At 34.5% G+C, this 15921-nt stretch overlaps 1 protein-coding gene and 1 pseudogene across 2 annotated transcripts in view; one reads left to right on the top strand and one right to left on the bottom strand.

Moving 5' to 3' along the window:
• Positions 1-15921, top strand: part of TRIM33 (tripartite motif containing 33) — a 145009-nt gene that overhangs the window by 90576 nt on the left and 38512 nt on the right. For both annotated transcript variants that reach the window (XM_012778413.2, XM_012778414.3), the window contains exons 5-10: positions 3437-3553; positions 6005-6119; positions 8243-8389; positions 9475-9592; positions 12029-12303; positions 12723-12887. In XM_012778413.2, the coding sequence (XP_012633867.1) occupies positions 3437-3553; positions 6005-6119; positions 8243-8389; positions 9475-9592; positions 12029-12303; positions 12723-12887 (937 nt within the window). The remainder of the gene's footprint in view (positions 1-3436; positions 3554-6004; positions 6120-8242; positions 8390-9474; positions 9593-12028; positions 12304-12722; positions 12888-15921) is intronic.
• LOC142861123 (glycine cleavage system H protein, mitochondrial pseudogene) lies at positions 10782-11891 on the bottom strand (annotated as a pseudogene).

Genomic DNA, 15921 nt, shown 5'->3' with positions numbered 1-15921 from the left:
TAATTGGCCAACTAATATATATAATATAAAAATAAGCCAGGCATGGTGGCTCGTGCCTGTAGTCCCAGCTACTCGGGAGGCTGAGGCAGGAGGATTGCTTGAGCCCAGGAGTTTGAGGTTGCTGTGAGCTAGGCTGACGCCATGGCACTCACTCTAGCCTAGGCAAGAAAGCGAGACTCTGTCTCAAAAAAAAAAAAAAAAAAAGAATTACTACTTCATAATGCAAAATTAAAATCTAAGAAATTACTTTCAAGTATTTATATATTAATCTAAATTACACTTGATCCATTTGTTGGTTATTCATATGAAGCATTTCAACTATAATTTTGAATAGTTAAAAAGGAATAAAGTTTATTCTGTTAGCAAAGAGAATCTTGTTACCAAACTACCTCATATTACTTCTTTGTTTCTCAAGCTCCTATTGGTGTTTTTCTTCTAATCATACAATTGAAATTCATTCATGTGAACAGAAACAAATCTGGTTATCACTTTCCAATCGATCCCTTGATAGTTCACCATTACTTATTATCTGAATCCGACTTCAGCAAAATGTACAGTGCTCTTTAGCATTTGGTACCTGTTCTTTTAGCTTTGTCTTCTTTTACTTTGCCCTGAAAATGACAAGTGATTCCAGAAGTATTTTTGTATGTTGAGAATTTTTTCTTTTTCTTTTTTTAGTGAAAGCTTTTGCCTTTCTTCCACATTTGTCTACCTAGAAAGCTCTTATTCATTCTTTACCGTCCAGCTCAAGTGTCAACCACTATGTAATGGGAGGAAAGGACACATATTTTTACCTAGGTATATCATATTTAAGAAAATAGTGTGTTTGCTTGTTTTTTGTTCTCATGAATGCAGCAAGATATTTTTAGAAACAAGATTCTGAGATATGTTTATTTGGGGATTAGAAGATAAAGTTGTATAAGTTAAATTTTATAAATTAAAATTTTGTGAGTTTTGACACTGGTTGATCTTTCTACCAGATGCCGTTTTATTTGTTGACATAATCAAACTGTACTTCAAAAAGATCTTTCTTCCTTACAAGGTAAACAAAGCTCATTAGGTCAAAGGAGTTACCATGGCATTCTCATATTTCTACTTTATTTATATAGATTAACATAGTGAAATTTTTTATTGGACATAGAGTAATAACAGTATATGGAACAAATCAGATGTTGCTCTTCCATGAAGGTCCCTATCCAACAGTAGAACCTCTTTAAAAGTTTTTTAAATTAAAATACCCATATTTTTTGTGTATGCCATTAATGTCTTATACAAGTCATAATGTGCTCCACTTTGCAGACTGTTTTTGCTTTAAAAATGGTTAGACTGGTAAATTTTATTATGTATATTCTACCACCATAAAAAATTTCTTGAAATCAGTGCACAAAATAAAAACCTTATTTGCCAGCTGTTTTCAATAACAGATCCTCATATTGCTTGCTCTACATTGGTCTTCTACTGCCCTCTATTCTTCCTTTACCTCTTGAATTCTTCCACTAAGCAAACTTCCCTTTACCTAACAAACTTCCTTGTGTGTTAACAATATCATAGCATTTCCTCTTATCTACATTAGCTGAGACCTTTATTGAAGACACAGCAGACATCTAGGTGTTCATAGTCTTTCTCCTCATCTCAATTCCTGCCTTTAGTTTTGTAATTTCAGTGCCCACATGGACAATTGTAATTTTGTCAGTACTTGAACTCCTCATTTCCTGTGACCTTTTCTTGACTGTGCCTTAGCTAGGCATCATATTATCAGGTTGTACTATGGACCATGCTATAACTAATACATAACGTCTCAAATCTGCTGATCTCTCTGACAAAGTCAGTTGTTCCAGTTTGGTTCTACCAACTAATACTGTAACCTGATCTTAAAGTTGTAGCTGGTCTTTCCCTTCTACCTTCTTATCTTTTATAAATATAAAAAATCTGATTAAAAGGTCTGATTTTTTTTAGAATGTAAATGTGATCATAACATTTTGATTATGAATCTTCAAGGGTTTCCCATTACTTAGAAAATAAAATGCAAAAAATAGCATGATATACTTGGCCTTTCACAGTCTTTCTCAGGGTTTTACTAGTTATTGTCTCATATTCTGACCTTTATGTATTTTTCTTTTTTTTTAGACAGAGTCTCACTCTGTTGCCTGGGCTAGTGTGCCATATTGCATCAGCCTAACTCACAGCAACCTCAAACCCCTGGGTTTAAGTGATCCTTCTGCCTCAGCCTTCCAAGTAGCTGGGACTACAGGCATGTGCCACCATGCCCAGCCAATGTTTTCTATATATTTTTAGTTGGCCAGTTAATTTCTGTCTATTTTTAGTAGAGACGGGATCTCGCTTTTGCTCCGGCTGATTTCTAACTCCTGACCTTACCTTGGTCTCCCAGAGTGCTAGGATTAATAGGCATGAGCCACTGTGCCCGGGCCTTTATGTATTTTTCTTTGGCCATATTGAAGTATTTATAGTGCCACAACATGCCTCTGTGCTTAGCATGGGATACTGTTCTCACTTTTCTGTGAAGATTTCCTTGGTATTGAAGCTGATTTAGGCACTGGGTTTTTGTTGCAGATTATATATACCTCCATTATAACTCTTGTCACACTATGGCGTCATTTTATATTTATGCCTATTAATAGAATATGAACCATAATGGATCCTTTTACCCACGTAAAAAGGACATAGAAGAAGCTAAAAAAATTTGTTGATTTAATAAACAGTTTACAAAAAGGAAATTAAACTAACAAAGAAAACTATTATTGTAGATTCCTAGTAAAGAAATGTAGACTTTAATTTTAAGTCTTAATTTACACTAGAAAATTTTAACGCATATCATTCATTTTGACAAAATAAAACTAGCATTGGTGATGTTTTAAATTGATAAAACCCTTTTGGAAAGTTTGACAGTATATGGGGTCTAGAACTGAAAAATTATTTCAAGTGTGATTATAAAGATAAGAAAGAATAAAAGTCATAAAATTAAATATTTATTATCATTATACTTGCATTTAAAAGTTCAGAATTAAAAGACTAGGCGTTATATATTGCAGTTGTAGCAGTGATTTTGTGATGTTGGAACTATAAATGGTTTTGATAGTATTTTCTATAATGTGGTTGTGTTTTATGATTTACACTGTATACAACTTAACTCCAGTATTTGGATTTCTAAAAGGATGTAACCCTGAATCAAAACTCTAATATTATAAAAAGAGTACACAAACATTTTTTGAGTAATTTTTTCTTTTATAATGGCTTCGCAGGGTCAGAAAGGGAGGGGATTACCAGCTAAAAGTTGCTGTTGAGATAAGGTACAAGTGGCCAGCATAGAGAGTTGATTACTTAAATAAGGTTTCAAGATTGGCTCACATAGCTGTTTATTTCCAAATTTTAATCATCAATTTTTTGTTTTAAATGTAGTTTTTGTTTTGGTTTTAAGGTATCAATTTTTGGAAGAAGCTTTCCAAAATCAGAAAGGTGCAATTGAGAATCTACTCGCTAAACTTCTTGAGAAGAAGAATTATGTTCATTTTGCAGCAACTCAGGTGCAGAATAGGTAAGTTTTGCCTTAAAACCATAATTTTGCTTTAAGGATTATTTTTTAAAAGTCCAGTTTAAATTTGTTTTCCTACTATATTAAGCATATACAGAAAACGGTTTTTTGAGGAGGAAATGGTATGAGTTTGGGATTATAATATTAAGCAAAATTTAATTGATCAAAATTTTGTATACTCTTTTAGGATACATCTTTGACTATTTTATAATTAATAAGACTCCAGTCTACATAAACTTTAAACTTGGAAAAAGAAATTAAAGTGGAGAGAGTTGAATTACGATATTTAAAGTAGAGACTGTGTGGAAGATACAGTAGAGAGGAGAGAGTTATCAGTGGACAAATTTATTTCCCCATCTGTAAAACAAGCATTAAAAACAGTGCTTATCTTGGGAGTAGCTTATAAGTTGAATACATAGTACAGTTTCTGGCACATAGTAAGCACTCAAATTTTAGCTGCTGTTTATTATATTTATCATAATTTTTCAAAAATTATTCTATTTTGGTACATTTTCTAAATAAATTTATTGATAAGGGAAGTGTGAGTGGGTTCCATAAGAGAGCAGATTAACAAGATAAGGACTCTTACACCAGAACGACAAACACTTGGAGCTGGCATAATTAAAACCATTAAATTCCTAGAGGTATGAATAGAATTCATATATATTTATTCTTACATACTCACAAATATTGGAACTTCTATAAAATATTAAAATTCATTAATTTACAATTAAAACAGCACATAGTAGATGCTCAAAAAATACTAGTTAGATGAATGAAAATAATGCTTTATACATGGTAGACCTTTTCATCTATCAAAAGAAAGTAAAAGGCTCCTCAGGGGTTGTAGATAACACATATATACGTACACACATTGATGGTTTGATTTTTTTTGGAAATATCAGGATGTTTTAGGTTAAACTGCTGATATGTTGTGGTTGATGTTGGAGAGGTAACTGTTTTGTCTTCTTACAAATTATAGATGCATGTCCCTTTCAAAGGAAATACAATGAGTTGATTCATATAACAGTCCCATATTTTTATACATATGTTTTGTATATACATTATATTTTTGTACACATATTGTACCTGTGCTCTGGAATCTGTAAATAGAATTTTAGAACAAGAGGTTTACCAGTTACCAGATTGCAAAGTGTTGGGGAGACTAATGATTTCATCTCTAAGAAGCTTTAAAAAACAGTATCAAAATCTCTGATGATAACTCTCCCTTTTGACACATTCTTCCATGCTCCATCTCCACTGTATTTTCCTCCCTCCTTTTTTTTTGGCCAACCCTAGGACCAAAGGAATCCATGTTTTTTAGTGTACATTCTTTCTTCCTTCAAAATTGACCATATAGTATACCTGCTTAAGTCCAAAAGGAGTCTAACTGAAGCTAATTACCTATTCTCTGCTTTCAGCATGCTTACTGATTCCCACCTTTGGCTCAGTCATTTTACATTTGAGACTTATATTTCTTATGGCTACTGATTAGTACCTTTATTTTTTTAAAAAATGTCTTTCACTCACTTTAACAAGTAAGGACAGAATTCAGTAAAATTTTCAAATAAGTGCCCAAACAAGCAGTGATATACAGACAAAGGAGGAAAAACTGCATTATTGCTCAGAGTATATTAAAGTTACTAAATTTGAACTGGCAAATGAAAGACATTTTAGGGACTCAAAGTGTGGGTTATAGTTGGTGTACAAGTAGAATGTATAAAAATTGAAGGCTGTCTCTTATTGTTGGTTGTTGATATCTTACCTATTTATACTGGTGGGATTTCCCACTTCCTATTTTGTCAGCCAGTGCGTATTTGCAACCAAAACTTTCATAACCACAGTGGGTACTTATTTCTAAAACATCTAATAGCTATTCTTAAAAATGGATTGAAATTGTTTTCTGCCCTTTACTGTATACAATAGGAGAGTATTTTTTTGACAGGAAGTTATGAAAGGAATGTATCAGAACCCTTATTCAAAGTGGCTAAGTTATAAGTGAAAATAAATGCTTGTAAGTTTACCTCCTACCCTTTCAAAAGATAATAATTATTGGTTGCAACATTGTCTTTTGCAAATTGTTCTTGGAAAGCATTAAGGTTAAACAGAACCAGTGTGCCAGATTTGATGCTAGCCAGCAATCACTGCTATTAGATGTTTGTATATCACATTCATGTCATAGTGATTTAAGGAGATTCCCATATAGCTTAGTAAACTGGCCTTTATGAGCTTGATTTAAAATTACCAAAGATTAAATTCATTCTTTGTCTATATACATAATTTGTTTGGACCAAGTTGAGTGGTTAGGTCTTCCGAAATTTAAGTTGTACATTTTGACAAAGTTTTAATTTTAATTACTCGGTTAAGTGCCCAGTTGGATGAATTTCTGTAACAGTTGATGATTCAGAGACATAGGATAAGTTGATAACCTAATGATGCATTTCTCTTATTCAGGATAAAAGAAGTAAATGAGACTAACAAACGAGTAGAACAGGAAATTAAAGTGGCCATTTTCACCCTTATCAATGAAATTAATAAGAAAGGAAAATCTCTCTTACAGCAGCTAGAGGTATGGTTCAAAGCCAAAATAAAACAAAAACTGCTTCTCTTGCTCTTCAGCTGTTTTTAATGTTTATTGAAAACTCTTTTAGATGGGTTGGGGGGTATGGAAATAAAAAATAAGGTTTTTTGCATTTTCATTTGAAGAGAGACCCATTTTCCAATTAGTTAACTTTGCAGCCAATTCAATAACACTGATTTTAGCTTATACATTAGGAGATAGTGTTAGTATTACTAAAATGTGATGTAAATGAAGGCAAAGCAGACCCACCACATTTCTTCCCCAGCTCCTCCTAAGATGGACCCTCAATTTAACTTTCCCATATAAATGCATATGGGGCTTCTGTTTGAGTCATTTGTGTTTTCACCTTACTTTAAAAATATTTCCATAGTCTTGCTGAAAATGCTGCTCATTTTGAAATTTATAAACCTTAAACTTACTGATAATTTTGTGATATTAGATCTTTGTTTTGCATATTTTGAGATTAATATGTAGATATAATAAAATTTCTAGATGAGAATCTATTTACTGATTTTAGTTTGTGAAGTCTAAATTAATTTTTAATCAAAGACTACTGCCCAGTTGATTTGTTCTTAGCAAATTCAAATGTGAATTTTCTGAGGAGCCCAAATTTTGAAAAAATATATTTTCTGTTTGAAAATTTTGTGCTCTTACGTAGGCTCAGACAATATGGGGGTTATGTTTTTTGTTCTGTTGAGTAGTAATAATATAAGCTACATGAGTATTTGACTATTTAACTTCTATTAACCTCAAATTGTCAGTAATAGATTTTTTTTCTGTTCTACTCCATAGAACTCTTTAAAAAATGTTAGATGCATAATATATACCAATGAAAGAAATTGTGTCTGCAGAATGTTATCTCTGAATTTCTGTCTTTTGAAATCCATCTTTCCATTGAAACCTAATTGTGAGATGAAAAGTATTCTCAGTCGCATACATCATTAAAGTTGGGAGTCCTTTCTTACTCTACATCCAGTCAGTTGCATTTAATGCTAATAGTGTTTTTTTCCTCAAAAGGACCATGTGAACGGATAGCACTTAACAATAACTATTTTTGATACATTTTAACTTACTGTAAATACATTTTAGCTATAAATCTAAAATAATATTTCTAAAACCATTTCAAGAGTTTCTGAATTTAAAGATGCCTCTCAAGGATAAGTTGCATGTAAATTCCTAATGATAAATCTGCCACATACTCCTAACATGATAGTAATTTTAAAAATAGATGTTTTCTAATGTAATATGTTCCTAAACTCTGTAAGAGGTTTTCCTAAGTTTTATAAAAAGGAATGATTTCTAGTGAAGTAGTAGACCAAACTTCTGTCAGTTGAATACTTTTATCCATTAATTTACATTATAAAATGAACAGCTCCTTTCCTTAGGAAAAATATTGTCCAGCAAACCAAGCTGAGAGAGAAAGTGATTAAGAAAGTAGATAAGTTGTTTAATATACTGAATTTTAAAGTACATAGGACATTACCCATCCCTCCAGGGGGTTTTAGTTCCTGTAAAGCAGTTAATTTTTCCTTTTCAGCATTTCTCTAGAATTGGTTTTTCCAGTTTGGTCAGTCCTCACTTCTTTGTCCTTTATGAACTTTTGTCATATCACAAGTTTCCCTAATTCTACCCTTGGAGCTCTGGAATTTATCTTTTTCATTTTGTCTTAGGTATTTAATAAGCAAAGAGATTTTAATTTCAGTCTCATGCCATACCAGGAGGTGGCACTGGTGACAAAAAATTTTCTTTGGCCTTTATGGTGAGCTAAGATTATGTATAATTTCTAAAAGTTACCTCATTATGCCATAAACTCTGTATCTTGGATTAACCTAATAAAACTTCATATTATGTGCTGAAAGAAAAGAGATGTATTAACTAACATAAATTTCTACATGTAGAATATCCTTTTTAGCTTAGAGAGCTAAGTTTTAGTCCCATTTCTGTTAGTGACTTTTTCTTTGATTAATCATAGGCTCACTAAATAACATGAGCTTCTTCATTTATCTTATTTTTAAAGGAAATAAAAGATATTGTGTCCATTTGCAATAGAAATTTGGGGTTGATTATTTTTTCATATAGAATTCTTCAGTGAAGCTCTTGTTCTCTTTCAGAATGTTACAAAAGAAAGGCAGATGAAGTTACTACAGCAGCAGAATGATATCACGGGTCTTTCCCGACAGGTGAAGCATGTTATGAACTTTACAAACTGGGCAATTGCAAGTGGTAGCAGCACTGCACTACTATACAGCAAGCGACTGGTAAGACACATAATATCTTTTTCTTTAATGGATCTTAAAACATTTTTATATTGAGTCAACTGTAGGTGTTTCAAGTCTAAATTTGAATTTTGGCAAATGTAACCACCACCACATCAAGAATAGAAAATTTCGCCCGGGCGCGGTGGCTCACGCCTGTAATCCTAGCTCTCTGGGAGGCCGAGGCGGGCGGATTGCTCGAGGTCAGGAGTTCGAAACCAGCCTGAGCAAGAGCGAGACCCCGTCTCTACTATAAATAGAAAGAAATTAATTGGCCAACTAATATATATACAAAAAATTAGCCGGGCATGGTGGCGAATGCCTGTAGTCCCAGCTACTTGGGAGGCTGAGGCAGGAGGATTGCTTGAGCCAGGAGTTTGAGGTTGCTGTGAGCTAGGCTGACACCATGGCACTCACTCTAGCCTGGGCAACAAAGCGAGACTCTGTCTCAAAAAAAAAAAAAAGAATAGAAAATTTCCATCATACTTCAAAAGTTTCCTTGTTCCTATTACCCCTAGTCTTTGGCAACTAGTAATTTGATTTCTTTCCTTTTCCTTTTGGAGACAGAGTCTCTGTTGCCTGGGCTACAGTGCCGTTGCATCAGCCTAGCTCACAGCAACCTCAAACTCCTGGGCTCAGGCAATCCTTCAGCCTCAGCCTCCCAAGCAGCCAGGACTACAGGCATGAGCCACCATGCCCAGCTAATTTTTTCTATATATTTTTAGTTGGCCAATTAATTTCTTTCTATTTTTAGTAGAGACAGGGTCTTGCTCTTGCTCAGGCTGATTTTGAACTCCTGAACTTGAGCAATCTGCCTGCCTTGGCTTCCCAGAGTGCTAGGCATTTTCTAGAATTTCATATAAATAGTCATACTAGTATGTGCTTTTTTGATGATGCCTAGTGCCTTAATGTAATTTATTACCAGAAATGGCAGACATTCAAGCATATGCATTTGATTTGATTGTTAATGTAAACATTGACACTATCTCATCTGAGACTAACACTGGAACTGCATGAACTTTTGAAAAGTCTTTATCTTGTATGTTTTTTAAATATTTAAGACTAATGTGAATTTTTTTCCCTTTAAGATCACTTTTCAGTTGCGTCATATTTTGAAAGCACGATGTGATCCAGTCCCTGCTGCTAATGGAGCAATACGTTTCCATTGTGATCCTACCTTCTGGGCTAAGAATGTAGTCAATTTAGGTGAGAAATAATTAGTTTTATGAATATAACTTGAAACACTGAGTTAGGAGAAAACATCTAGAGCAAATTTTAGATAAAGTTTTTAACTTTAAAATGTAAACTATTTAAAACACAGATTGCAGATAAAAAAAAATAAAATAAAATGTAAACTACTTGGAAAATATTTTATTGGAGACTCACTGTAGCTATGGTTTTATATTGCTGTGTCATTACATTTTAAGAATGTTGAGTCTACTCTGAATAGTGTTTTCTAATGTGTATCATTTCTAGACTCCTCCCCCATCTTTTAAAATTGATATTGACTATTGCATATTGAAATCTTAGCAAATTGTTCTTCATTCTCTGGGATAATGTTTTAGATGCTTGGTAGTTTAATTATGCATTAGCGGAGGACCCCCAAGATACTGATGTGTTTGATAATCATGTCCTGAGAAATGTTTGAAAGATAAGGGTAGCTCTTTTCATGGGGAAGTGGACTTTGCTTTTGTTACTCCACAGAGAGATGGTCAGATAGCTCAATTAAAACACACACACACACACACACACACACCCTCCCTCAACAATTAGAGCTATCTACAGATTGAGTAAACTCACATTCATAATGGTCAAGTCCTAAACATTGGGAGTTATAAGAGAAAAAGCTGGATGACCTTCTGTTTTCTTTTCTTTAAAAAGTAATCTTTGCATAAAAGGACAAATTATATTCAAATTTGGCTGTAGCCTTAGATCTGGCATCAATAACCTATTTTTTGTGTCATGTTAGCTAAGAATGGTTTAATGGTTTCTTTTTCTTTCTTTTTTTTAATGAAGAAGTTGAATATTTTATTCAAAAAAACAACACCCCCGGTTATTTCCAATAGAAAGACCATTAAGTATTTCAGCCCAAATCCTGGTATGGATGTAAGCAAGTTACAGTATTATATAAGGCTTAAGATAACAGTGCTACCCTTGAATTACATAATTTTTATAACTAGTTTTCTACCATGGATAATTTGATGAATTCTGAATACTAGAGCCTAGTCTAAAAATCATAGAGTATTGTGAAAAAGATGCATATTTTGTTTATCCACAATCATTAGAAAGTTAAGGAGTATTTTCTTTCATTAGCAGTGTTGAGAGTAGTTATTTTAAGTCGTCTTTTCACCACTAATTTAAGACAACTATGCTGGATTATTTCACACTAGTTTATTTAGGGGTTCCATTTTCACTCCTCAATAGATTTTATGTATTTCTCATATGCTTCTTCACTCATTAGTTCATCTAGTTCTGAAGGATTACTCAGTGTCATCTTGATCAGCCAACCATCTTCGTAACAAGTCCAGAGTTTTCTGCCAGAGCTCCATTAATTTCAGTTACTTTTCCTGATAAAGGAGAATAGAGTTCACTAGCAGCTTTCACACTTTCCAAAGCACCAGACTCCTCTTGTTTGTTTACTTTTGTCCCAACTTCAGGCAGACTACAGTAAATAGCATCTCCCAAAGCTTCCTGTGCAGAATTGCTGATTCCCACTGTTCCAACACCATTTTCTGTTGTTACCCATTCATGTTTCTTTGTAAATTTACACACTGAGAGTAGAGTGGGTCCTGTATGCAGCGTCCTGCACCCTGCCACCAAGGCTGCGGCGGGCAGGACGCTGCAGTCGAGAGCCTGAGCGCAGGCTGCAGAACACAGCCTGCACGCTCCGCACCGCTCGCAGCGCCGTGTTCACAGGGTACTGAAGGGTCGCTGTGCAAAGACTGTGAGACAGATCTTATGTGGCCTGGCAAGCTTAAAATATATAAGATTTGGCCCATTACAGGAAAAGCCTGCCAACCTTCGCCTTAAATCACATCTTTCTAAAACTTGCCCTCTATCTCTAGAAAGCAATGGCTCTGTGAAAAAGAAGGAAAATTGTGACTTCTGAGGACATAAGTGTTTGAAGCATTCCATGTTGCCACAGAAGACAATTTTGTAGCAATGTAGTACTGTGCTCTGCACATTTTGGTAATTCAAAGACAGATGGAATCAGTGCTAGCAATCTTTTTTTTTTTTTTTTTTCTTTATTTTTTTTTTCTTTTTTTTTTTCTTTTACATGATTAGGGTATCCTTAGATAGTGCTAGCAATCTTGTATCCTGGAATCTTGTCATGGGAGAATTGATTTAGACTGACTAGATGGGCCTCCTCTAATGCTATCTCTTTCATCTCTAATTTTCTGTACATCTGTGTAAATAAAGAATAAGGGCAGGTATTATATTATTTTACATAATTAAAAGTCATTTATTCAGCTTTATATTTCTGATCCTCACCATCTTTAAACATGGTTCCAATTCCTGCTGAACTATAGGAAGCTTTGAGTTGCTGATGGTTGTCAGAAGAAGGAGGAAAAGATAGTGATTAATCTGTAAAGTAGATGATTAGTTGATTATATAAAAATTCTTATTTTTTAAATCCTTCAGGTAATCTAGTAATAGAGAGTAAACCAGCTCCTGGTTATACTCCTAATGTTGTAGTTGGGCAAGTTCCTCCAGGGACAAACCACATTAGTAAAACCCCTGGACAGATTAATTTAGCACAACTTCGGCTCCAGCACATGCAACAACAAGTATATGCACAGAAACATCAGCAGTTACAACAGATGAGGATGCAGCAACCACCAGCACCTGTACCAACAACAACAACGACAACACAGCAGCATCCTAGACAAGCAGCACCTCAAATGTTACAGCAACAGGTGAGTATTGTGTTACTACATTATTAATACAAATTACGAAGACCTCAAGATTATACTTTTTCCTATATAGGTGAGTTACACATTTCAAAGTTACTAGCAGGACTTTGAGTAGAGCTCAGAGGTCAGAATTTAAATATTTGCTCTGGTTCTGTTGGGGATGTGGGTGAGGTGGGAAGAAAGGGAGTAAGTAAATAACTTACCTTGGGAAAAAAATTTAACTCATTAGTACTCTGGTAGTACAGAAGTTCTCATCCTTCTATACCAGATTGGGGATTGAGGCTAGAGACGAGAAGAATTATTTATGCTTTTTTTATTAGACTCTTTTATCCTGGCTGAATTATTTTTATTGTAACATTTTATAATTGAAAGGCAAATTTATTAATGATTATTACACAAATATCAATTTCTACTTTTTGTAGCCTCCACGATTGATCAGTGTGCAAACAATGCAAAGAGGCAACATGAACTGTGGAGCTTTTCAAGCCCATCAAATGAGACTGGCTCAGAATGCTGCCAGAATACCAGGGATACCCAGGCACAGCGGCCCTCAGTATTCCATGATGCAGCCACACCTCCAAAGACAAGTATGCCTAGAGTTACATTTGTAAGAATCATACCATTTTAAAACTAAAAGACATCATTTTCTTATTCAGTTTTCGGGGGTGTGTAGTTGATATGTTTGAGAATTTGATTAATGCTATGTATTTTCTTGTCCCAGAAAAATATACATACATATGAAATTTTGTATTTGATTTGTAAGAGCTTCTTGGATCTCTTTTAACCCCATATGCTGTGGGTTAAGAAATCTTGATGTAGTCCAACCTATTCAATTTACAGATGTGAAAAACGAACCACAGGAGGTAATGATAAAATAAAAATTAGAACTTTAGTTTCCTGAAATTGTTCCTCTGCTCTTTTAACGTGACTTTTTGATCCTAACATATAAAAGGGACTTTGAAAGTAATAGAGCTAATTGTATGTATTTGTTTTCCCTTTTTCTTTTCTCCAATCAAGTATTATTCCTTTTAGGATACAGATGTGCTTAATCTTAAAAATGTGTATTTAGAGACATGTTTTATAATCTTTGCTTGAATAGATAGATTATAATTGTTGTAGGAGATAATGGTTATAAAATGAGACTACTTTTTCATAGGATTTCTAGTTATAAAATAATAGAGGTCAATTTTTTTAGCTTCAAGAGTGGTGTTTCTCAAAGCACGCATTAAAGGCCATCAGAATCACCAGTCAGCTTGGGTAGGGTGGGGGACCTTGTCAGAACAGATTTTGAGCCATAACCACTGAATCAGAATTCCTAGGAGGGTAGCATGCAATGATATGTAAACTTTTACTAAGTCTTTCAGGTCAGTCTGCACAGTGAAGTTGGAGGAACACTGTCTTAGAGCAGTAGTCCTTCAGCTTTTTGGTCTAAGTGCCTCCAGAAAGACTTTTGAAAAATATGCATCCCCTCACATTTGAAGGGTTTTGTTTAAAATTTCCAGTATAAGTTTAAATATTAATACTTGAAAAAGATATACTTTCTAGTATATTATAAATATTGATACTACAAAGTAAAAAGAAAACAAAAACCTTTACATCATTTTTTAAAATCAATCCACTAGAATCCCAAATACAATAAATATTATTAAGAAGCTCTCCTTGGACTTGAATTTAGCTTCTACTTCACCTACAGTGTTTTAGCTTAATATGGTATGTTTTTTGCATGATCGGCATAGATTAGCCTATTATAATTTTCTGCAGGAAATGTTCATTTTTTTTTTTTTTTTTTGAGACAGAGTCTTGCTTTGTTGCCTAGGCTAGAGTGAGTGCCGTGGCGTCAGCCTAGCTCACAGCAACCTCAAACTCCTGGGCTCAAGCGATCCTCCTGCCTCAGCCTCCCAAGTAGTTGGGACTACAGGCATGTGCCACAATGCCCGGCTAATTTTTTCTATATATATTAGTTGGCCAATTAGTTTCTTTCTATTTATAGTAGAGACGGGGTCTCGCTCTTGCTCAGGCTGGTTTCGAACTCCTGACCTCAAGCAATCCGCCCGCCTCGGCCTCCCAGAGAGCTAGGATTACAGGCGTGAGCCACCGCGCCCGGCCTGGAAATGTTCATTTTAATAAAAAAATTCTTTGTAAACTCCCAGTAAGTCCATTAAGTTTTAAAACCTTTTCTGTGGACCAAATTGTCATTACATTATTTCTCCACAATTGTTGAAACAGTATATGTATATACACGATTTAGAATATTAGAAAACATAAAATGAAATTCTTTTTTTTTTTTTTTTTTTTTTTTTTTTTTTTTTTTTGAGACAGAGTCTCGCTTTGTTGTCCAGGCTAGAGTGAGTGCCGTGGCGTCAGCCTAGCTCACAGCAACCTCAAACTCCTGGGCTTGAGTGATCCTTCTGCCTCAGCCTCCCGAGTAGCTGGGACTACAGGCATGCGCCACCATGCCCGGCTAATTTTTTATATATATATATATCAGTTGGCCAATTAATTTCTTTCTATTTATAGTAGAGACGGGGTCTCGCTCTTGCTCAGGCTGGTTTTGAACTCCTGACCTCGAGCAATCCGCCCGCCTCGGCCTCCCAAGAGCTAGGATTACAGGCGTGAGCCACAGCGCCCGGCCGAAATTCTTTTTGTATATACATTTTTTTTGAGCTACATGGAGACTTTTTATCCCCTCAGTTTTAGTTGTGTATGTTTATATGCTCATACTTATTGTTAAAATAAGTCAGAATTCAACAATGATTTTTATTACTTGTTTTTTGGTTTTTGTTTTCATGTGATGCTCAGGAAACTAGTTCACAAAATTATGTATTTGGGAATTAAAATAATTTTATTATAGTAATATTTTTCAGTTCTTTTAACTTTTTTTAGATTTTAAGCTGAATCTCAACTATTTAAAAACCTTTTATCTGTGACAGGTTCCCAGGTCTTTTTTTTTGTTGATCATCAAATATTGAAACTCATTTGAAGATTTATTTCCCAGGTTTTAGAGGCAATCACTTTCAACACCCTGTGCCATTGTTTTCAAGTATACCTTTGATTATCTGTATAGGTTTTGTTTTTGTTTTCCATCATGTGGCAACATGCCTAGAATAAGATTAGGAATGAGTCAGAAGTATGCTGTCCTTCTGTCAAAGTGAAGAAGGGCAGTTGCAAAAGTGGAAAAGGAGACCATGCATAGCATGGCAATTCTTAGGCAAATAGGATTTTTTTTTTAAGAAAATACATACGGAGGTTGGGAATCTGAACATTAATTTCATTAAAACTGTTCACACAGCCATGTACCCCTTTGTTCATGGAAAGCCTTCAAATATTACCAGGGGCCAGGTACACCATTTCAAAGACTATAGAAGCTGCAGAATCAGACTAACTAGCCATCTCAAAACATTTTCCTTAGACTTTAAGGTTACTCTTACATAAATCACTGAACATTATTAGCATTTTTAGTCTTTATTTATTTTATTTTATTCATTTATTTTTTTGAAACAGTCTCACTCTGTTGCCCAGGCTGGAGTAAGTGCTGGGGTGTTAGCCTAGCTCACAGCAACCTCAAGCTTCTGAGCTCAAGTGATCCTATTTCCTCAGCCTCCCAAGTAGCTGGGACTACAG

Source organism: Microcebus murinus, chromosome 2 (genome assembly GCF_040939455.1).
Source record: "Microcebus murinus isolate Inina chromosome 2, M.murinus_Inina_mat1.0, whole genome shotgun sequence".
Taxonomy (NCBI): domain Eukaryota; kingdom Metazoa; phylum Chordata; class Mammalia; order Primates; family Cheirogaleidae; genus Microcebus; species Microcebus murinus.
The sequence above is the reverse complement of the archived record's forward strand: the minus strand, read 5'-3'. Positions and strand labels throughout refer to the sequence as shown.